The following is a 24,757-nucleotide window of genomic DNA, read 5'->3' on the forward strand; positions in this document are numbered from 1 at the left end:
TAACAGTGGGCGGAGCCCGATATTTTATGTTTCTTAGAGGGAGCTTGGAACCCGCCCCTCTTCTCCATTGGCTGGCTTCCTAAACGGAGGCCAGCCATTGGAGGAGAGGGGCGTCACTCCATTTAAGCTCCGTCTTTTTCAGATTCGGGGGCGTGTTTTTAGGTTCTTTCTATCTGTGACATCATCCGTCACTCAAACCTAAAAAACACGCCCCCGAATCGCAAAATGACCGTGTGTTTCTCAGAGGCATTTCTGCCTCGCCTCGGAGAAACGTGGTCGTGTTCATGGCGTGGTCGTGTTAGGTTTGTTTCTGCTCTCCCAGTTCATTTGGTGTGTTGTTAGTTGTAGTAAATTAGCGGTTGTTCATATTATGCCATCCTGAGATGCCCTGTTGTGGAGGTGCATAGCCCCCCCCAGCCCCCACCACTCTTGTGTTTAACCGAGACATAAACTGCGCTGCCTGTTTTTAGACTTTTTAGAAAAGTTAATGCGCCTCGAACAGCAACAATCCAGCCGGAAGTGAAGGGATCAATCGCTCTGTAATGATTGGCCAGCCTCAATGAAAGTCCGCCAGTGAGACAGCTCAGCGGGTTTGGCACATACTGCGGATTTCTGCGTCCCCCCTGCATGCTATCAGCCCCGGCGCGAAGGGTGTGAGGGGGGCCTGGAGGAGCCATGACTATTAATTTGTACTTCTATAGCGCGCATCTTACCTGGGAGGTCTTCATGGCGCTTAGAGTGGGCTAGCCCCAGGTAGTGGGGGTAGGGCTGGGGGTACCCTTGTTATACTATGGATATCGACGGGTATTAAATAGGCAGAATATGAGGAACTGTTCGTGCTCTGCATCTTGTTACATGGGCAAAACAGCAACAACAGGCCGATGCCTCTGAGGCTGTAAGGGCTGGAGAGGAGTCACCCCTACTGCTGCTTGTGCATAGGCCCCATACTTCTCACCATACCTCTCCTCCTAGTACTGGTCACGCACACGTACCTCCTCGTGAACGATTACATGACAAGCAGAAGTTTTATGCTGAAGGAAACTTTTTTTTAATGGCATGGGGCAATTTAAGTGATTTGCCCAGACTCACAGGATGTTGAGCGGACGCTGGAATTTCACCTCCCTCTGCCATTAAATCAAACAAGTATGCTTTCATGTAGCACTTGTGCGTAGCAGTGTGGCCAGCCTCAATGAAAGTCTGCCAGTGAGACAGCTCAGCGGGTTTGGCACATGTTGCGGAGTTCTGCGTCTCCCCTGCATGCTATCAGCCCCAGTCCCGGTGCGATGGGTATGAGGGGGGCCAGGAGGAGCCATGACTTGTAATGTGTACTTCTATAGCGCGCATCTTACCCGGGAGGGCTTCATGGCGTTTAGAGCGGGCTAGCCCCAGGGGTGGGGGGAGGGTTGCGGGCGCCCTTGTTATACTATGGATATCAAAGGAGGCCAGCCATTGGAGGAGAGGGGCGTCACTCCGATCAAGCCCCGTCTTTTTGCGTTTCGGGGGCGTGTTTTTTAGGTTCTTTCTATCTGTGACGTCTTCAGTCACTCAAACCTAAAAAACACGCCCTGAATCCCAAAATGACTGTGTGTTTCTCCGAGGTATTTCTGCCTCGCCTCGTAGAAACGTGGTCGTGTTCATGGCGTGGTCATATTGTAATGAATCAATTTCTGCAGACTGTGAAAGCTTTAGGGCTCAGTTCAGTAAATGTGATGGCCTTGTAGTGGAATGTGTGTGGCTCTGTCTGTGTGTGTGTGTGTGTGTGTGTGTGTGTGTGGCTCTGTCTGTGTGTGTGTGTGTGTGTGTGTGGCTCTGTCTGTTTGTGTGTGTGTGGCTCTGTCTGTTTGTGTGTGTGTGGCTCTATTTGTGTGTGGCTCTGTCTGTGTGTGTTTGTGGCTCTGTCTGTCTGTGTGGCTCTGTGTGTGTGTGTGTGGCTCTGTCTGTGTGTGTGTGTGGCTCTGTCTGTGTGTGTGTGTGTGGCTCTGGCTGTGTGTGTGTGGCTCTGGCTGTGTGTGTGTGGCTCTGTGTGTGTGGCTCTGTGTGTGTGGCTCTGTGTGTGTGCTTGGCGCTCTGTGTGTGTGGCTCTGGCTGTGTGTGTGTGTGTGGCTCTGGCTGTGTGTGTGTGTGTGGCTCTGTGTGTGTGGCTCTGGCTGTGTGTGTGTGTGTGGGGCTGTGTGTGTGTGGTGGGGCTGTGTGTGGGGGGGGGGCTGAGTGTGTGTGGGGCTCTGTGTGTGGGGGGCTCTGTGTGGATAGCTTTTTTGTAGGTGGCTCTATGTGTGGGTGGCTCTGTGTTAGGTGGCTGTGTGAGTGAGGGTGGCTCTGTGTAGGTGGCTCTGTGTAGGTGGCTCTGTGTGAGTGGCTCTGTGTGAGTGTGTGTGTGTGTGGCTCTGTGTGTGTGGCTCTGTGTGTGTGGCTCTGTGTGTGTGGCGCTCTGTGTGTGTGTGGGGCTCTGTGTGTGTGTGTGGGGCTCTGTGTGTGTGTGTGGGGCTCTGTGTGTGTGTGTGTGGGGCTGTGTGTGTGGGGGGGCTATGTGTGTGTGGGGCTCTGTGTGTGGGGGGCTCTGTGTGGATAGCTTTTTTGTAGGTGGCTCTATGTGTGGGTGGCTCTGTGTAGGTGGCTGTGTGAGTGAGGGTGGCTCTGTGTAGGTGGCTTGGAGTGTGTGTGTGGGTGGCTCTATGTGAATGACTCTGTGTGGGTTGCCATGTGTGTGGCTCTGTGTGGGTGTAAATGCAATAGGTCATGCATATGCGAGTGATTAAGCTATTGGCATTGTAAATGACAATGTCATTTATTTAACGATTAAGCTATTGGCAATGTAAATGACAATGCCATTTATTTATGATTTTTAAAAAAATGTCATGAGCAATGCCAATAGCTCTACCTTTAATAATGCCGAGACCATTGCATTGTAAATGCTTGTTTTGTTGTGTCACGGATTTCGTACATGCTCTTGTTCCTCAGACCCAAAGTCTCAGATTTGCAGGAAAGGTGTTTGCACGTTTTGTGCCTAAGCTCTAGAGCAACCTGCTGCTTGGTTTGCAGAAAATTATTCTTGGCCTCAGTAAAGACTTTCAAAGCATGTTTGTTTATATATTGTAGTTTTGTTTATTTCCATTTTATTTATTCTCTTATATACTAGTTTAACAGAAAATCACATGAGAATCACATGTCCGTGTTTTGGAATGCTGCAAAGCCAAAACCTGTCAGCTATATAATTGTCGATTTAAAAAAATAATTATATATATATGTGTATATATATATATATATATATATATATATATTATATACATATATATATATATATATATATACCGAATCTGTCAGGCAGAAAGACTCTCCCAGCGGAACATGAGTGTAAATATTCCCTGTATTGGCATCAATATGAATTGACACTTCAGAGTTATGAAATAATTCGCATAATCAAGTAATGTCACCCATATGAGTTGCAGTACAAAGAACAATTAATTAGAATTGCCTCTACGCCTGCCGGATAAATGAGTCGCCTTGGGCAAAATCAATAATAAGTAAAAGGTGACCATATCACCCGCACCCTAGATCATCCATATGTGCATCACGTGACCTGCAAGAGTTCAAGTGAAATCTGAACACTTATAACTGTGGCTGGGTACAAGCCGAAGGTGCCAGCTAAAATGTGGAATACGTCCCCCCAGGATACCGGGAAGCACTACCATGATAGTGCTTCCCGATTGGGCTAGGTCAACAAGGTGCAATCACATTCTGAAAAATATATGAACGGCTGTGGTCCCAGATGGCAAGGCACAGTGAGAAGCGGATCCCTTAAATGTCCAAGGGTTGGCTCCCAAACACAAAGTGGTCCACCCATTATCGACACTGCAGGAGTGGTATTGTGGGGGGCAGTCTCATAAAAACATATGCTTGACAATACAATTGTATAGAATTATACTACCCATTTTTCTCCTACGGCCCTGCCAAATGATTACGACATCACAGGTGTAAATGCTGTAAGACCTGCTGCTGATCCATGTTGTATAGAAATAAATTATAGGCAACAATATCATCCCCGATAAACTGAACAAAAGCAATGCAAAGTGCCCCCTAGTATCCATCTCAGGAAACCAGTTGAAAAATATTCATCCTATATGAACCTCCACTTACTCGTCCTTGTTGACCCCCATAGGAGATTTGGTTTGAAGATACAGAATGTATTTTGACTCCAGTCATCGCAGAATTTTGCGTCTGCGAATATTCCTTTGTATCATTTCAATTCCAAAACATATGAGTTTACCTGTATCCCTTATATATTTACCTTTGACATACAGTACTTGCCACATATTTCAAATTATAGTTACATATATAGAATAGTCAGAAGTACAAGTCAATAAATGAATACTTTCCTTCCTGCCAGTAAGTAGAAGATCCTCCTTCAGATTATCAGTGAATTTACATGCTTTGCATTGTCTACATTTATGGAAACTCTTAGTTTTCCCCAACCTCTTACTCTTGGAGTTATCATTTGTGAAATAGTCATTCGACAATAAATCCTCCGGGATTTCCCTCTCCTATATGCAGTAGAAGGTTTCAGGTTTGAGCCCAGGCAAATTATATCTTTTTTCATAAGATTCCATTATTTGACCAAAATAGATCTAATTCTGCCGGACTCTAAGTAGTGATTACACGAGTGCATTCGCTCCCTCATCTTCTAGTATTCGGGAATAAGTGTTGATTTCAATTTATCGGTTCAGCTTTCTGTTAGCTATTCTTAATGTCTCATTAGAGTATTCCTGCATTCTGAATCTTCTTTCATTATGGCTCTTTTCATTCAGAAACTCAGCTTTATTACATACACGCTTGGCTCTCAACATTTCACCAGAACAAATTGTATTGGTGAGAATGGTGGCTATTAAAGCGAAGAACACTATTTCCTGCTGTCTCTTTTCTGTGTAGACTAGTCCCCCTCCACTCTGATCTTGACATCAAGAAACTCAATCTCTTCCCTGTTCATCTGGGATGTAAATGTTGTATGGATTGCGATTGAGTATGTCAATACATTTTCTAGCCTTCTTCTTGGAGCCCTTCCAGACATGAAACAAATATTCAGTGTAGCTGGTCAGGAAGATAACATGTTTTGTATTTTCCGAAATAGAATCTGTCCAGACAGTCTGCTCCTCTCACTAGTCTATCACAAGAATTGCTTAGCTGGGGGCGAAGCAGATGTCCATTGCACTCCTGGCCACCTGTCTGTAATAGCAGTCGTGGTCATATATACTGATGGGTTTGGTTTTCAAAAAGTGCCCACAGGCACTTACCCCCAAGTCACAATCTATACAAGTGGAAAGTGAATTTGCATCCATAGGTATTATAGTAAATGTGTTCTCCCAGTTGAGGTCTTGTATTTTAGTATGGAAATTCTTACTGTCTCTGCTGTCTTATGGGAGTGTTAGTACAAACGTAAAGAGAAAATTATTAGTATGAACTGCAGTGTTCTCACAATGGTGAGACCCTGATCTCACTATTGTACCAAAAAGTCATGATTATTCTATTATAAATGCCCTTTATTTACTAAGAGCAATACTCTCGTAGCATTCTGTGGAATTCCATTATATTTCTTTTTATTTTTTTAGTTTATTAGCCATAAGTATAATAATTCACAAACAAACACGTAAGTAGATAAAATTAACACAATCCAACATAAGTACAAGAGAGCACAAAGGATGAAACCAATATTAAATTAATCAAGGTGACAGACGGGCTAGCCTAAACTAGATCTGAAGATATAGTTGAACAATGTGAGCGATATTATGCTGGTTTGTATGGCACTTTTATCTGGCTTTAGGAGAACCCCATACTACCTGAGACATTTTATGACTCTGTTGGGAAAAGGTGGCAAAGTAAGGGTATAGTACAGCTTGGGCAACTGTATGATGGGCAAGGGTTTCTGTTTGCTGCTTTGAAAGAAGAGTATGGGGTATCGCACAATACCATTTTAAAGTATTTGCAAATTAGAGATTACCTTATTCGCTGACTTGGCCTACTACAGATGCCCTTTTCATCTGAGGTTTTGTCACCATTCTTTAAGATTTTAGGTCGAGGGTGTACAGACAAAGTATATCAGACACTGCTAGCTAATGCCAGTGACAATGGGATGCAGATTGCACTAAAGCTAAGTCGGATGTTCAATACAGTCATAACTAAAGAAGAAATACAGGAATCACTGGAGAACATAGATTTAGCAGTCGCATACATGAATTTTAAATCGCAGCCGCATCAGGCTATATTTATGCTAGGTTACATTCTAGAGAATATCTCTAAATAGGCTGTAAACCAATCATTATCATCTAAATCATATTGCCCGAAATGTCAGGAGTTTGCTGCCGACTTACGGCATATGTTTATTAGTTGCCCAAGGCTGAGCTCATTTTGGTCTGGTGTTAACTATGCTCTTTCTATGTCAGTGGGTCATGCTATTCAGATAACTGAAAAGAAAAGAATACTGGGGACAGTTGAAGAATGGGGTTGTCTTACTGGATTTTCTGTTTCAATTGTAATTGTATGTGCTCGTTTGTGTATTGCGCGAGCCTGGATCGAAACAATAAGTCCTAGTATTAAAGATTTTTGGGTCCTGTTGAGCGATATATATGAAATGGAGATGGCGCTTGCTAAAGCAAGAGGCCCACGCTCTTGGCTAATATTTAGGCGGGTCTTGTCCTAAGTTCAGTGGGACTAGAATTTGCATATTTTAATTTGGATTGTGCTTATGTTAACAAATGTACTCTCCATGTTTACTTACGAATCTGTTATATAAGATCTAGCCCTTAAATCAGCTATCTGATTAGCCAGCAAACGTCCAACCTTTTCCCCATACTCGTACTGTTTAGACTTAAACTTGTGATAAGTGTTTGCTGCTTTGTCCCTTATGTTTCTCTTAAGTTTAGCTCTTGCTTCAATAACCAGCTGATATACTTGCTGTTCACTGGGATCTTTTGTAACAATAGCAGCAGCATGTTTTTGCTTCAAGTCTAAATAAAACCTATGCTCCTGTTCCAACTGACGTACCCCCAGCCGGTTCTGCTTTATGATATATTGCAGCATAAACCCTCTGACAAAAGCCCCAGATAGCCCCAAACTATTGCAATAGTCGCCGTGCCTAAATTCTTAGCAATATATTCTCCCAATATTCCTTGCATGTATCTCACATATTCTGGATTGCCAAGAAGGTGCCTAGGAAAAGAAAATCCCCGCCCTATCCCTTTATCCCACGGCCGAGCCCGTATTGTCAACATCACAGGATTGTGATCAGATGTTATTTTAGGACATACCTCAATAAGTGCACTTTCGAGAGCCTCATTGTTTGTAAAAATCATATCTATTCTAAAATATTTTTTATGCGGATGAGAATAGAATGTGTATCCCGGTATTGTAGGGTTTAATCTTCTCAAAGCATCCTCCAGTTGGTGTATGTGGAGAAGATCCAAAATAGCAGCCCTAGTCCTGCCCATACTACTGCAGGATAAAGTATTAGTGGTGTCCATTTTTATATCTAAAATACAATTGAAATCCACCATGACAATCAACTCGCCAGTCCAGTACAATCCAATAATTCAGAACATAGATAAACAAAAACATCAGGACAATCAATATTAGGGCCATATACCGTGCATACTGTAACCTTGCGCCCATACATCAACAACTGATAGTGCCCAAATTCCTTTAGAGTCGGCCTTTGTTTGAAGCACCGTGATGCAACAGTTTTTGGACTTCAAAATAGCCACTGCTCGGATAGAGGTTGATTGCTAAGTACTAACAATTATATCATAGCCCGCTGTTTTAAATACATTCTGTCCTTAAAAGCAAGATCTGTTTAGGAGAGCCCCACTATATGAGGCTTAAATACCCAAAGTTCCTCCGCTACCAAGCGTCGCTTACCCGCATTATTAAGCCTAGACACATTCCAACACATTAATCTCAAAACCAGCATTAAACCATATCTTTTAAGCCAAGCAAATACCGACTCCCTCATTGCGTATCCCCTTCCCTTGTGCTCTACCAGTACTACCTTAACTAAACTATGGCTACTTAAACCCCACCCACCCTAACCACTTCCCACCGACCACAAAAAAAACTGTTGACCAGTAGCGGCCAGTTAATCTTGTCTGAGTCTCCCCCTCAACCAACCCTCATGCCTACGGAAAGGAATCCCCTCCTTCTCAGCTGTCCCAAATTGACAGCATAATGAGAACGCTCCCTCCCTAACCCACACCACAAACCCCCAAGCCACCGCCCCCACCTGCACCTCCCAAAAAGGAAGAGTTTTTCCAGTGTATAACAGCAAATAAGATATCAAACTGTAAGAGTATTATATATTATACTGTTATAAAGCAAATTTTCATGAGCATAAACAAAGATTATTTCTCTCGGTTAGCTCAGGAAAGGAAAAAAAAAGGATTTAAATAAAATTTTAGAAATCTTTTTTGCGCCTTCAATCTTTCTGTCCTTTCTATCCTTTCTTGGCAACAGCTTGCCATTCTGATAAAGCTTGTTGAGCTTTGCGTTTGTCAGAGAAGAAGTGTAATCGGCCATCCTTTAGAACTTTTAAACATGCAGGCTCCTGTAGAAAAATTTGCGAGCACACTACCTTAAACGGGTCCATCAATTGACGCAGCCACCATCTTTTGTCTACACAGGTCACATCTCACAAATGTTGACATTGTGTCCACCTTTACAGGGGCAGATGGGCGTTCCTTCATATATATTTCTTGTCGCACCAAAAAATTGCCCAAAAACAAGCTTTCTGAAAAAGACTAACAATAGAAGCCAGAGGATCTGAGCCTTCCCTCCCTTCAGGAATACCAAAAAACCCTTAGGTTCTGTCGCCATTGCTGATTTTCAAGGTCTTCGAGCTTAGCTTGTATAATCCCCATTTGAGAATCTTGTGATTTTGTAAGATTCACTATATAGGTGTTATCCTCCTCAACTGATTCAACTCGCTCCTGTAACTCCGTGACCTCAGAAAAAAGCTGGGTAACCTTTGACATGACGTCTGGCAGTATTTGCTTTATTTCTTTGCTATCAGCTTGAGCCTGTTGGTAATACTATTGGGCCTCTGCACTCTGCGCTGCCAATGCTTGCATTATTTTACCCAATGATGGCTCCTCTCACACAACCGGTCACTGACCACTGTCAAGCATTTCCATTTCTGAAGCTACAAATGGTGAAGAGACCGAGCTCGTAGCCAAAGATGTAGATATCGAAGAGCCAAAGGGTAAGCTTTCCACTTTTTGTACTGCTAAGTCTGTCAGTGGTGCTGGTAAGCCTGATAGACTAATATTTAGACCGCAAGGCAACCCAATTATCTAGGGGTCTCCTTGTCATAAATGCTAGCATTGGTAATGACCACATTGCCGCCATTGTCTGATGGTTTGACATCAATGGAGCTAACCACCTGGCATGACTTCAATGCCTCCCTCTGTAAGTGTGACAGATTATTTTCCCAATTGGATCTCATGTTCCTCAAGGTCACAAGTTCCTTGCTCGCTATTTCATGGAAGATATCTATATTGTCATGCGGGGTCCTGGTGGTTATTTTCGATTTAGGCTTCAAGTCACTCCTCCCTGATGTACTAATATCTGCGCCATATCAACAAAATTTCCCTCATAGTAATGTTTCTATTGATATAGTTAGAAAGGAATCAGGATATTTTTGGGGATTGGGCATTCCAGTAGCAGAAGTGATTTAATTTAATGAAGTGGGATGTCACAGTACTTGGACTGTAGTACACGGACCAAGTGCAAACGAAATGCGCTGAAACAATACAGGTAAATTCTCTGAAAGGACTTGAAGATTAAATGTACAGTATCTGGCTATCATTGTCAAACCTTACCCACTTAACGAAACCATTTAAAGGTGCGATTGTGATTCTGCAACTCGGAGTTGGAACCGTACTCTGTTAATGTGGCTGGTTTGATGTTAAACAGGAGTTCACTTCCTATAACTCATCAGTGAGCTGGCTGTATCTTGCTTTTGAGTCTGCTTGACATGAGAGAACCTCAAAGAAGGAAGTACACTGACTAAAATTGTTCAGAGGGAAAGTATGTGGCTTCTTTTCTTCTCATAAGATTCTTTGAGCAGATAGTTTGCTAAATGTATAATTCACATTGGAATGATTTATGATATGCTTGTTGCAGCATAAATACACTATTCTAATACTCCAGGCAGTGAAAAAGGCCACTGTTATTCCGTAGGAGAAAACACCATCTTCAGAAGTAGAACGTGCACAAGATTTTTTTTGAATTTCCCGACATTCTCTATATACAATAGTGTCAATGTTTAGTTAGCCCTAAATTAAACTTGTTTTCGAATTTGGATTTATCAGTAGTAACTTGTTAAAAATAATACCAGATTGCTGATACTCTATCATAAAGACATATACATCAGTTATTTGTTGAATTTGTAGTAAGTGGTACAGCATCAGCCTTTTATGCCACAATTCAATCTATTCCAAAGAAATCAGGATAATAGTTTTATAGTGTGCATATGGAAGGTTTGAGGGTGAGATGCGAGAGATGGAAGATATCACTACTCATGACTACAGTGAATGAATTTCTCCTGGTCTGTTAACGAATAATATAAATACCACTCCCTTTGGATTTGTACAATATCGTAAGAAGGATTGCTTTTTTTGTTCCACTATTTTAATGTTCATGGCATATACAAAGTGATGTGCTTTCAAGTAAGTAAGTGAGTGGCAATATAGAACTTGAAGTTAAACTTTTAAGCATCCCATGACTCACTGATCCGCACGGGTCTGATGTTGTAGGGAAGGGTCACGCAGCCCCAAGAGAACCCCCGCCATAGTAGTAGGGATAGGGTAACCCAACATTCCTTTTATGTGTGCTACGATTTCATCCCAGAAGGGCCGGATAGACGGGCGATCCCACCAGATATGTCGGAAGTCACCCAGGAGCCCACACCCCCTCCAGCCTCTGTCTGAAGTAGTAGGAAATATACGCCGAAGCTTGGAGGGATGCAGGTACCAGCCCATCATAGTTTTAAGGTGCTCCTCTCTGAGATCTTTGGAGTGGTTGAATCGGATAGTATCAGCCCAAAGATGGGTCCATTCCTCGTCTGAGATAGGGCGTTGGATCAGCTCTTCCCACATACTCAAGTACCTAGGCTGGGGAGATCATCCCTTTCATTGAAGACGACTTAGAGAGAAAGGCTTCGAACTTTGTAAGGGGTTGATTAGCAGCTTTCCTAACCTGAGGATTGAGGACCCAGTGCATCAGCTGCGTGTAGTGATAGGATTCCGAACCCTCCAAGGCGAACTCCCGCTTGCACTCCTCAAAGGTGAGAGGCTCACCGTCTCGAAATAAATGGATCAGGGCTAAGCAACCACCCCGCTTCCAGGAATCAAAGGGGCCCTCATGAAGCGACGGAGGAAAAAGGGAGGTGTGGTGGATCGGGGTAAAGGGCGATGGGAAATAGGTCCACCTATCGTCACCCGAAACTTTGTCACATACCTTAAGTGTGGTGCGTGTAGGCGTGCTAATGTTGGTGTTCGGGGGCCTATTTTCACGCGGGCGCCACACCGGATCCCATATAGTCCGACCCGTCACACTGCGATCCATATGAAGCCAGTGTTTTTCAGATTCTCTCTGGGACCATTCGACCAGTACCCGCAACTGAGCGGCCTTGTAGTGCATCTGGATGTCCGGCAGGCCCTCTCCTCCCTCTGTGCGGGGGCTGCACAGCAAGGAGAAGAAGCGTGTGCGACCCACTTGCCAAATAAAGCGCAGGATCATGTTTTTTTTAGTTTCTGGAAGAAATCGAGGTCTAACTGGATCGGTAGGGCTTGAAATAAATAGAGAAGTTTAGGCAAAAGTGTCATCTTAATGGCATGTATGCAGCCCAGCCAGGAGAGGAAAAGTGGTTTCCACTTCGTGAGCTCAGCTTGGATACGCGCAAGAAGGGGAGGAAAGTTATATTAGCCCCATATAGCCCTCGGATGGTTGGTGTCAGGGAGACACCTAGGTACTGAATAGTCTTAGAGGCCCATGCAAGCGGTGTGATGGAGCGAAGTTGGGCAACCTTCTCTGGAGTGAGAGAGAGATTGAGAGTAAAGGACTTCCCAGAGTTTATCTTGAAGCCCGACAGTCTCTCATATTGTTCAAGCTCGGATTGTAAGCTTGGTAGGGAGCTGTCAGGCTCCGTGAGGGATAAAAGCACATAGTCTGCAAAGAGTGAGATTTTGTGGGAGTCTCCAGTGAACGGAATGCCCTTGATGCTTGGGTTGTTGTGAATCGCCATGGCTAGAGGCTCAATGCGGAGGGCAAAAAGTAAAGGGTAAAGGGGCACCCCTGCCGAGTCCCCCGCGAGTGTGGAAAGGAATCTGAGCGCACACCATTGACTACCACTCTAGAATTTGCATCTCAATAGTTCACTCTTATCATATCAAGAAGAAATTTTGGGGGAAAACCGAAGGTAATAAGCGCATGGAAAAGGAAGGTCCCGTCGACCCGATCAAAGGCCTTCTCCGCGTCGAGGCCCACTAAAATCGCCAGAATATGGCACCTGTTCGCATTTTCTTTAAGGTGCACGATTCTGCGAGTATTGTCGTGTGTTTGACGCCCTTTAATAAAGCCCGACTGGTCCGGATAGATGAGTAGTGGCATAAGGTCATTTAGCCTTCTCGCAATGATAGATGAGTAAAGTTCAGCATCTAGGTTGAGCAATGCAATCGGCCGGTATGAGGCGCATTATTGGGCGGTTTTCCCTGGTTTGGGAAAAACTGAGATCACCGCCTCTGACATGGTACCAGATGCTCTCCCCTCCTCGGCCATCTTGTTGAAGAGAGAGACAAGATGGGGAGAAAGCTCGGAGTGAATGTTTTATAAAAAAGCGCTGTATAGCCGTCGGGACCCGGGGCTTTATTAGATTTTAAAGAGTTAATTGGTAGGGTGACGCCCGCCAAGGTGATGGGAGCAGTAAGGAGATCGTTCCATGCCTCGGAGACATGTGGCAATGTCAATGAGTGGAGAAAGGCCTGTTGTGCTTCTTCGTCTTGCGTTTCCCGCGTAGAGGTCCCTATAGAAGGACCCGAAGATAGCCGCCTTCTCCTCGTCCTTGTGGGTGACCCTTCCCATTGGATCCAGGATACCCCCTATATATTCTTTCTCTCGCTTATTCCGCAGTTGGTGAGCTAAGTGTTTGCCTATCTTATTGCCTTAAGTGTAGGAAAGGTGTCGTAGTTTAAGAAGGGTGTATTCTGTTCTATTAGAGTAAATAGCCCGGAGTTTACCTTTGAGAGCGGTGAGCTGACGTCGTGTTTGTCTCGTGGGGTTCGTTTTATGGGAGTGCTCAGTAGCAGCCAACACAGAGAGAGGTTGTAAAGTACCATTTAGGAGTAGCTGGAGCCGGCCCACGCCACTGTAGGCAGACTGAATACAGGCCATGATCAGAAACTGAGATGGGAAAGATTTTAGGGTCCTGGAAGGCGCCCTGCAAAGTCTGGCTAATAAAAATGTAATCCAAGCGGGAGTATGTTCTATGGACATGGGAGAAAAAAGTATAGTCCCGGGTCTAAGGGTAGAGTACGCGCCATGTGTCTAAGAGGCCAAGATCCCGGGAGTGTTGTTCTGTCTCCTCAGTAAGGGTCCCATCCTCTGATCTCTGTGAGTGAGCGCAGTCTAAGTCCTTTTGCCAAACTAGATTAGAATCACCCAGAAGAATAAGGGGACACTCCACAAAGTCCACGATCCTCCCCAATAAATTGTGTAAGAAAGGTGTTTGTCCCGCATTGGGAGCGTAAAGGGCAATGAAGGCGCAGAGTCTCCCCCTCAGGAGCCCATTAACCATGATCCAGCGAACATCTTTATCGCCCTGAACCCCCAGTGGTTGAAACTGAATCGCAGCTCGGAAGAGCAACGCCTCCCCTCTGTGTTTTGTAGGTACCGAGGACCTGTAAATAAGTGGGAACTGTTTATGCTTAAGTCGTGTCTCATCCGCTCTGGTTAAGTGGGTCTCCTGTAGGGCCACCACATCCAGGTGGTGGTCTACACTTTAAGACCCTTCTGCGGTGAGTTCATGCCCTTAACATTCCACGTCGCTATGGTAATGGGTGTCCTGTCACTGATGGGGGAATGTCACGCTCTCTGAAACAGAAGGGACCCAGTATACCACCGCCCTGACCACCTATCAGGGGATACGAAATGCTTCAGACCCTGACGTAAACCTGCTCTAGTGTCTGCAAAGGTGAAAAAAACTAAATTAAGAAGCTGCCACCACCCCTCCCCCCCCCCCCCCCCCCCACCCAACCAATTAAACCCCCTAGAAACCCCATGCAAAACAAACATAAAAAGAAATACAAGTAAAGAACTAACTAAAGTCATGGTCTCCACAAAAGGCCAGAGAGGCCCAGGTACGACCATGGAGAAATTCGGGTCCAGGAACCCGGTCCATGCCTGCTCCCGCAGACCAGGGAATCAATCATTCAGTGGCATTATAATACGCAAACCCTTAGGCATGAAGACAATTAATGGACCGGTGCAACCAAGTCTTCATCTGGGTGGAAAGATACAGGCATTATATTACGTTAGGCATAGCGCAAATGACCAGTTCGCTCTGAGTGCCTCAGGTCCACACAGCCCCTAAGGAATACCAATAGTAAGTCAAAAATGTGAGGCGGCTGCCTCAGTCACACCCATGAGGATCAGTAGCAAGGGAGAGCCCCCCACTAGGGGGGCGCACCAGCAAACACAAGTGTAGGGGCCGCACCGGGGCTAGAGGAACACCGTCCTCAGCTCACTTGGTAGATGCAGGCCCCCGCCGCTGCTCAGTAGCGAGGTTCACAGGCGTCAGAAAGTAAGACCGAGCATGGGGAGATGCACACAGGTTCATGGAGCCATAGCAGGATACAACCGTCAGCGTTTGGAGCCTCGTGACGGGAGGAGAAGATCTCGCCGGGGCTGTGCTCCTTGAAGATCCTGGCGCCGAAGCCTCCGTCCTGGAAGAAATGCCCAGTAGCTCCAGACCCTCCTGAAGTTTCGTGACATAACGTCTTTTATTCTGGTACTCAAAGCTGAGACCGAAGGGATAGGTCCAGCGATATTTAATTTTATTGTCGAGCAGTTTGGTGGTTATAGGTCGGAGCTTCTGTCTCCTAGCCAGCGTGGCAGGCGCAACATCCTGGTAGATGGTGCAGGAGAAATTCTGAAATGTGACAGAGTCTTTGCCCTGTTCCGCCTGCAGGACAGCTTCCTTGGTTTTATAAGAGTGGAATTTGGCCAGGACGTCGCGTGGTCGCTTCTTCTCCCCCTGCTGTAGAGACCCCACTCAGTGTACTCTGTCGAGTTTGATCTTGAGAGACTGCGGGCCGTGACCTCCGAGAAAAGGCCCACCACAAACGCTTCTATATCAGGCCCCTCCGCGCCCTCCTCCTTCTGATGCGTAGGTTCTCCCATCGTGACCTATTCTCAAGGTCTTCCGCCTTAAATTGCGCCTGGAGGAGTTGCTCCTTAAGCGTATGGACATCATCTCGTAGCTCCACAGTGATTTGTTGCTGTTCTTAGTTATGGGTTTCCAGGTCCAAAACCCTCGTGCCGACGGAGTCCACATCATGCTGGAGGGATGAGAGGCGTTCCGAGAGATCTGAGCGGAGCTGATCAATAGAGGACTTAATGTCCTGACCGATGTCCTTGCGTAGGTCCGTTTTGAAATCCTTAAACATCGTCAGAAGTTCTGCTTTGCTAAGGGCCATCGTCGATGCACTTGTGTCGCCTCTCAGCGAGGCCCGTTTTTCAGCTGCTAGAAAAAAGTCCGACACCTTGGCAGTGGTCTTAGTTGTCGACCTCTTCGGAGGCATAGAGTGGCGCCTCTGAAAGTAGCGTTGGGAAAAGGCGGGCATTAGGGTTCCAGCCCGCAGCGGGGAACGGTTGCACCTCTGGATGGTCTCCTCAATCAGCGTACAGCATCTCAGGGGTTAATGCTCAATGAAGGCGATGGATCATACCAGGGGCGTCAGGATGCCCAATAGAAATGCATAGCAGAAGGCAAGAGGGTCCAGGTTGCTCCATCGGGGCCCATAAGGCCGTGGGCATCCAAAGTATAGGGTCACTGCGTTTCCGCGCTCCTGTAGGCTCTAAGCTCACTGTTAGCCAGGTGAGGGCCCAACACACCTGGGCACTGTGACTGCAAGCAGGTAGTCAATTATACAAAAACATGGTGTCCCAACTGGTATAATTTGGAAGACAATTAGTAGGGATATGAATACAACATTATCCAGAGAGAAACACAAGGAGACTCTATTTAGTTGTAGCATGTGCTTATGACATTTTTTATGTCAATTATTAGGGTACGGGTCAAAACATACAGCAGTTGTATCAGCGCTGCAAAAAACAAATTGGAGAATCGAAAAACAACCCAAATTGTACTAGGTGCTCAAGTGTGTGAGTGAAAACACAGAGGCGACGCAAGTGACAATAGGGTCAGCGTGGACAGCGCAAAGTGAAGTGCATAAATATGTACAGTGAATAAGGACAAGGTGATTCCAAATGATTTTGAATGGTTATTCTGATGTTGAATTTAAGCGTGAACCACTTTGTAGGGTGTGCCTATGGTCTTGCTGAGTAGTCGACGGTGTTTCGATCCACTTTAATCGGGATCATCATCAGGACTGGGTAGGGGTTGCAGGCAGTGCTGGGTGAGATGAATGCGAAGAATCGGACGTCATCTGGATAGTCTGGGCTGTTAAAGGGTGAGGCCAGCGGTGGTCGTGTCCGGTAGGGGATGGGAAAGATGAGTCCGATCGGCGTGGCTGGTCCGCAATGGTTGGAGATATACCAGTGCCTCTTGGGGAGACTAGTACGGTGATTACAGAAAGGCGATCTCAGCGTGATCGGCCGATCTAAGAGAGTTAATCTCTATCAGCTTGTAGTCAGTCGATCTGCAAGCGAGCCTGGCGTTGCAGGTAGTCAGCGGTACTTCGCCCCACCCCGAAGCTCGGGTCGAGAGAGCGGTGTAGAGCTTAGGGGATATGGCCGTGGCAACCCTCAAAAAGTACCGATCAGGAGCTCAGATAGTAAGAAGGGCCCCAGGTGTTGGGGAGAATTCACTCCAGCAGGCAACAGGCCCGGGGGTCAGAGATGACCCAAAGCAAGAGCCAGTATCCAGTGATCAGGCAGCTCCCCAGGTAGCGCATCGGGGCTGTAGGTAGGTCGGTGGCAGCAGCAGTATATTGGTAGCAGGCGAGCAGCCCCACACAATCAGGTTAGGCCTCCGAGTATGCTGCCATTTCGTGACAGAGGAAGCGCCATATCAGTGTCGGGCATCTACAGTTGACAGTGTAAAGGAGCTACGGGTCCCGCGCCCCCCCTGCCGATTATGCCCCTCAGCACCTGTGCTCCGGTGGGCACCCCGAAAATGGCGCCAAGGTCTCTCCGTCCGGAGATCCGCCGCAGGGGGTGGTCAAGTCGCGGTCCGCCCGAGATCAGGCCACCATTTTGGTGTTGGGCGTCTGAGCGCGCCGAGGGCCGCCAGATCGGAGCAACCACCGTCTGTAGCGAGCCGCAGGTAATCTCAGCGTCAGCGGGTTCTGGCCACGTTCAGCTGCTGCAGGTGTCACGCCACAACCGCCAGAAATGAGCACAGGAACAGCTCGTGGACGGGGAGCCGCAACACCCTACATCTGTTCGGCCATCTTGCCCGACCACGCCCCCTCATGAATTTGTTTTTTAAAGAAGGTCTGTTGTGTGTAAACCTAACTTTAAGACACACTGTTTATAAATTCAAAAATAATAATCTTCTAATTATGACTCCGTACGTTCCACAAAGATGATATGAGCATGCACAAAGAATTAATGATAGTCAAAAGAACTTGAAAAGGAACAATGTGGAAAAAGTAATCATCTATCCCTTGTAACTAGAGCACTTCCTGCCTGCCAGGCAAACTGACCCTCATCCCACTCTTTGTGGGTTTTATAGAATATGGGGATTACCTATGAGGGCAAAAAGTCTGTTTGGGCACTAGCAGTGGGGGACGTGGCCCAATGTCCAGACTGCCATCCCACACCACAAACTTTTTATAAAAACTGGAGCCTTTTTGCTGTCTCCCTCCTTAGGCTTGGGCAGATTGGGATTACATTTCTCAATTGACCTCCCAGGTTCGGACTGTAGTAGAAAGACTTTCATGCCACCTAGTAGGGTAGTTTTTGCCCATACTTAGAGGGCCACTTTGTCGCATCTTGTAGCCATCCCTGGTGGCTGGCGGGTGAATCTCTGCTCAATGACTGTCCCCATGTAGCCATTGACAAGCATTGATGTACTAGAGTGGGATATCACTGTAAAGTACCTCTTTGCAAAAGTATCTCTCCTGTTCATATCAGTGCTTAGGGGGCTGAGCTATGCCCCTTAGTACCCATCAAACCGAAAGCAGCAGTAGCCTTTAGGGTCCAGGTCCTTTCAGTTTCAGCTTTCAATGTGTCACTGAAACAAGCCAAAACTGAGGCTATAAAGAGGGCGCCAGAACTAGAGGGGTTTCCTGTCCTTACTGGACAAACATGATGTTCATGTCGATCACATGAACATACCGTCTTGAGCAATAAAGGGGTTTTAAGAAGGATTATTTTTTTAAATGAAACATTGAAGGGTCTGTTACCACTATTTAATGCTTGTCACGTCACACGCAGAATATTGTATCCTTTCACCTGTAAAACAGTTACATGGCTATTCACAAATCCTTTTCACAGTGAGCAGATAGCAAGATTGGTTTCTGTTACAAGTGACAGACACTTAAGTACCTGCTAAAGATAAGGCCCAATTCTTTTGTGGAAATTACAGTCTCTAGTTGTATGTCAAACTACGTTAATTGCAATGGCAAATCTGGTGAATATTTTGAAAGATTTTTTTACCTCATGAAATAAACTTCAATGTGGATTGCTTGACGTTAATGTGAACCCAGTGTCTATGTATTGAGGTGATGTGAAAGTTTCAGTTAAATACATGGTAAAAACTAAGTCCAAAGAAAATTAGGGAAAGGGTGGAAATTGAATTGTATTGGAAAGTAAAATAACCTGATGCTTTCTTAGAAATTTGTGTTGTATACATAAGAACCAAATACCACTGCGGGGATAATTCTCGTGGGCGTGGCGGTGCTTCTTTTTTTTTTAGCATTTATAAAGTGTCTGTGTGTTTTTTTACACACCTTATGGGGAGAGGGAGGATCACAAAGTCCTCCAGTTTGCATTGACTTCCGTGGCATACTTTCGGAATGCAAGGATGACTGGGTGTTGGTTGTATATTAACCTATATAGATGGGCTTGAGTTATATGAGGTTTGAAGACCAGCTCTGGACATACTGACAGGTGTTGTGCTTAAGCATGAAATGTTGCGTCCAAGAAGAATAGGCGCTGTCACAAAAGTCGGTACTTAGCATTTTTGTGGTAGTCTGTAACATAAGGTAGGAACCACCATTGAGATTGATCACTGGGGTCCAAAGGTGTTAGACTACATGGGTCTTCAGTAAAAGAGAACTATCCCCTGAAGTCAGAGAGGGGTGGGGGTACACCTCCATAACGGTGCGATGGAGGAGAGACTGAGGAATATGTGGGAGGAGCAAGGGGAATGATTGGACCTAAACACCTTCAAGAGAAGCCAGTTAACCAGATGAAAAAATGCAGGAAATGTACGTTTATAGGCAACCGTACACAATTATGGCCTACAGATGCAATTTTAAAACGAATAAAGACACAATATTTAGAGGCAAGTAGGGAAGCCAGGTGTGGTTATTTTTTATTTTTTTTTCCATTCAAATTTCTTTATTTCGGCTTAAATGCCATAAGAGTCACAGCGCAGTTCGTTGAAATATGCATTTTGTCACTTTTTTAAATACATTTTAGTATAATAAAACATTTATAAACGAAAAAAAAAAAATACATGAATAAAAATACATTTCCCAATAAAACTTCCTCTAAGCACAAACGATTCTAAAATACCAAAGGTCCTTATGAAGTTTCTAAGACTCATTTGATCTTGTGGACTTATTTCATTTATATTACAGTTTTTGCCCTTTTTTTCCGTAGAAAAAAAATGTCATGTAGGAATCGACTGACACTAAATATAATTGTTTGAGTTGTGTCTGTTTTAATTATTCTTAGGGCCTTGGTACAGGATCTTACTCCTAATAATAGGCATACTGGTTTAATCCATCTTCTTCTGGCCAGTACATAGGCGGGGCAGAAGAAAAGGATATGGAGCTCGTTTTCTATCTGATTACATTCACACATAGTACAGGTTTCATCTGCCACTGGAGTTGGACCATTAGTCCCCCTAGTCCAGCGTGCCAAAGTTGTTTTAGTCTTAAGATTCCCATATCTTAGTTTTAAAAATAGGGTTTTGGCAAGTGGGGGCTCGATCTCATCAAGAAAAGACTCGAAAAGAGGCTCATCCTTGAAACTGAGAAAGTTGGTCACTAGAGTTCCAGCATTAGATACATTTGTTACCATGTTAACCACAAAGCTCCAAAAAGCCCTTTTTACAATCCGTTTTGGGTTAGGCGGTAAACATTCTGGATTCTCCCAAAAGTGTTTTAGACCTATTTTGGTGAACCAAGTTTTAACATGTTTTAACCAGGGGATGGTATTCGAATTATCCAATCCCATTATCTCTTTTAAACCATCTCTATAATCATACAGTTCAGGCACCCGCCAAAGTCTAACCCATAACATTAGTGGCCGAATTATAGTGTAATGATCTGTTCTTTTAACATTTAGATCCAACTGAAGTGGCACTAAAGGAGTGCCTCTTGCATTTGTGGTTATTGTAACACAGGTGAAGGGCAGGGTTGATTTGGAATCAGTACACCATTTTCTAGCCTAATCCAAATTCACACTTTTATGGCTGCAGATTCCATGGTCTGCATCCTTCCTCCTCCCTCCTGCATTCTGCCTTAATATTTCTGTGGATTATCTGCAAGTTAAACCAAAGATGAGGCAGTCTGTGTGTGGTATGCTATTGGCCGACATTGTTGATGTGTCTATGATCACAAATTCAAGTGGGAGTTCATACTATGGGCAATGACCAGTGTGAATTTGTTCTAAGAATGTGGGACACAATTGGCTCACATATTATATGTAAAACATCAAAGTTAACCCCTTAAGTGCTGCTGACGGCCAACGGTCGTCAGCAGCGCTACCTCCCCAGTGCTGCGCACGACCATTGGACGTCCATTCAGCACTGGTTCCAATGGACAGCGCAGCACTGGGGAGGGATGTTTACACGCAGCTAAGGTGTTAAGAGAAAAATCATAACTGTTCCTCATCACGCTTGCGTTTTTGTGATGCTTTCATATAGTGGTTGACAGTGTAAAATCCTAATGCACCACATCAGTGTGGTACTGGTTGATTGATGCCTTTTTTACAGACTTGTGAATACAATGTATTGTACTCGGAATGCAGTTATTTTGTTTTTGTTTATTTTAAGAATGGAACCTTTTTTTAAATGGTCTTAAATTCTATCTTTTACACATTAGATTCGAGATGAGTCTGGAAACCAGATCTGGATCTGTCCTGGCTGTAACAAGGTGGATGATGGTAGTCCAATGATAGGTTGTGATGATTGTGATGACTGGTACCACTGGTAAGATATTTTATATTGCTGTTCAGTTATTAAAGCATGTGGGCTCCTAAGCATACCCAGAAACAATGTATTTAACCTTCATTTACTCAAAATCTGATTTTATAGCGCACCTTTATTTTTAACATATGCTAAAGTATGACTTTGGAGCTGTAAATTCTTGTTTAATATAGAATGATGTGTTTTAATTGCTAAATGTGTACATTTCATCACCTGTAAATCCGTGTACAACAGTTACCATCACTAGTCTAATGTAATCCATGTCTAAAAGATAGTGCTGATAACTGTACCTACCTACCCATTATGATCGAGATAGACAACAATGTAATTTAACCAGCTCTTGACCTCACTTAGGATATGTTGTGCCACAGGTCATGTGGTACATCAGCTCATAGAGCCACTTCATGGCAGCCAAGTGTAATTCTAACTGGGTAATTGTTCTACCTTCAGGTTTGAAACACATATAATTGTTAAATTAGTAGTTTGGAGTTGGCTAGATTTCATCTCTGTCAACAAAAATAGCGAGGCTGAGGCAATGGCTGAAGGGCATTGAATTGACCCATTTAAAAGCATAGTCAAATGGATGATTTATGTGGAGGGACTAAGGAGACAAAGTGTGGTAAAACACTAAGACTAGAGGAAATTCAAATTCTTGGAAAACATAAGGATTGAATTTGTTGGCCCCTGCGGTGGAAGTTGTTAGTAAAGTTGAAATTCTCGTATAGGTATTTTTGGGTGATGGTTCTACTAAGACTATAGTTCTCTATGTATTGGTAAGTAGGTCTTCAGTAGATTTTAGCCACATTTGTTGATGACTGAAACTTGGGTAATAGAGTCTCAATGAAAAGAGTACAGGCTGGCATCCCTGCCTATTCTACTGTGGAAATTTTAGAAATGTTGTGTTTGTCACATTTGAATTTTATCATTTTACTAACATTATATCCATTGACCTTGGAGCAAATATTTCAACGAACCCAAACATTCCAACATTCCTTTTTTTATCATAAAAATAAGATTACACATTACAAATACCATATTTAAGAGTCATTTCCAGTATTACTTAAAGGTAGAATAAATGAGTCCCGTTTATCCACTTATTTTGGCTGCAAATAAAATTTATTCATCTTCATTTAAACGCTGTTTAAAATGCAAGGAACAGAAGTATGATTATGAGTACATTGGATTTTTGTTTTTCTGATGAAGAGCAGCAGCTTGCGAATAAGCAACATGTGCCCAACCCCCTCTCCATTCCGCCCCCAAATGTTTTATTCTGCTAATAATGAAGAAATGTGATCAACCTGAAGCATGAATTTGATATGATTGACTTGTATAACAAATTGTGATCATAATTCTTGCTTTTTAATTTTGTTTTTCTGTAACGTTTACAGGCCCTGTGTTGGAATAAAAGACCCACCCCCTGAAGAAGCACAATGGTTCTGTCCGAAGTGTGCTGTCAAGAAAAAGGACAAAAAGCATAAAAAACGCAAGCACAGAGCTCACTGAGGCCTGATCATATGGGAGATTCCCGTTACCGTCCCTTATTGACACTGTTTTGACTCTGTGCAGCGAGGCAATGCACTTCCGGCCTAGCATTATGTTGTATAAATTAGGCACCTGGACTATTGAAAAGCAGCCACATACTGCCTAGTCTGAACTGTGGTTTGTTGTATGTTTTAGGCCTAGTTGGCTTTACTTATGTAGCTATTGATGACTTTGCTGTGGACAGAAACACAAAGTGTAGGAATGAGTGCCATCTCTACTTTTTGTAAAGCAATGTAAAGCAATGAGGACATTTTCATGTTTAAAGGACTTCACCTTCAAATCGCCCAATAGATTTTCATTGACTTGCTAGATGGAAAGGAATGTCTTTCAATGACCATTTTATAAGGATATATCGAAACTTTCTCACCATTGATAAGCGTGAAACTACATTGTATGGAAGACCGACTTCTAGATGGCTTGAATATTTTTTGTTATGAGGAAAATATAAGAATACTTTTTGTGCTAGAGCAATGAGAAAACCTACCCAAGCTTTTCGTGAAATATATATTTTTTACAAATTTCTATGGCATTCCATCATTTCTGTAACATTTTTAATCTGCTTGTGATGCATGTTATGTTTTCGAGTAATCATTCTTGGTTTCCTTTAAACTTAGCGTTCTTATCATTGCTTTTGCATTTCATTGACAATTGTAAAACATTTCACGTTTGAAAAAAAGACTCGCATTTGTAAATAACAAATATTTATAGAATTTTCTTTTAAAATTGAGATAAATTATATAAACTTACCAATAGTCAAAATTCTTATTTCATTAATATCAGTATTTTACTGTTTTCATTGGTTTCTCCGGAATATTTATTATTGTTCCATAAAAGGGTGACTTAAATCTACTTTGTCATTCAAGTCTAAATGGCTGTCTTACCAGTTCCCGCAAACAATTTTACATCAGTTCCCTGGTGTCCAAAACTTCCTAACTCAACCATCTACACTCCACACTTCTAAAATGGTCTTTGCACTTGAAAAATGTGCAGCTGTCTAAATCAATTATTTGACCTCAGTCTGTCCGGCCCTCTTATTTTTCAAATGCTTGTATTTTTCCTAGGTATAGACTTTTTGAAGGAAATATGTTGTGCACCTTTTAGTCTTAACATAGTGCAATATTTAAAAATCACGCAGGCCTTCCACCCTGTTAGTCATATTTCAGAAAAGCAAACTGGTTAGAATAATAGAACAGTTCACAAAGCTGATGTGGAAATTAGAAATGTGCTCTCGTTCATGAGATCTTCGTAGATAATCATTAAACTTAAATTGAAACGCATTTGCAGCATGTCCACTGGCTAAATAGGCCACATTTGTTGTGTTTTGTCATTAAAAAGGAGGCAAACTTTAAAAAGTCACTAGAGCACAATCAGGTGACATTTATTCTTTCCCAAAAGCTTTTTTTTAAATTTCTATTAAAGAAAAAAGCAGTGTATCCATATAGATTACTTTATGAGGCTAAACTAAAAATAGTATACCCTTCTTTACATATCCTGCCCTCTGTGCACTCCACACCCCTTCCTTCATAGAGTGCTCGCCAGTTCACACTTCAGTCCTATAGGTGAAATCCTTTGCCTCTGAAAAGGGGGCAATAGTCAGTGGCTCTGAACGAGAGT

At 43.8% G+C, this 24,757-nt stretch overlaps 1 protein-coding gene across 1 annotated transcript in view; it reads left to right on the forward strand.

Moving 5' to 3' along the window:
- The window catches only part of TAF3 (TATA-box binding protein associated factor 3), a 650,271-nt gene extending 626,384 nt beyond the window's left edge, over positions 1-23,887 (forward strand). Inside the window, exons 6-7 of the mRNA XM_086918964.1 lie at positions 21,498-21,604; positions 22,990-23,887. Of these exons, the coding sequence (XP_086775090.1) occupies positions 21,498-21,604; positions 22,990-23,104 (222 nt within the window). The 3' untranslated portion in view covers positions 23,105-23,887. The remainder of the gene's footprint in view (positions 1-21,497; positions 21,605-22,989) is intronic.
- Positions 23,888-24,757: the final 870 nt, after the last annotated feature.

Source organism: Lissotriton vulgaris, chromosome 1_1 (assembly GCF_964263255.1).
Source record: "Lissotriton vulgaris chromosome 1_1, aLisVul1.2, whole genome shotgun sequence".
Lineage (NCBI taxonomy): Eukaryota > Metazoa > Chordata > Amphibia > Caudata > Salamandridae > Lissotriton > Lissotriton vulgaris.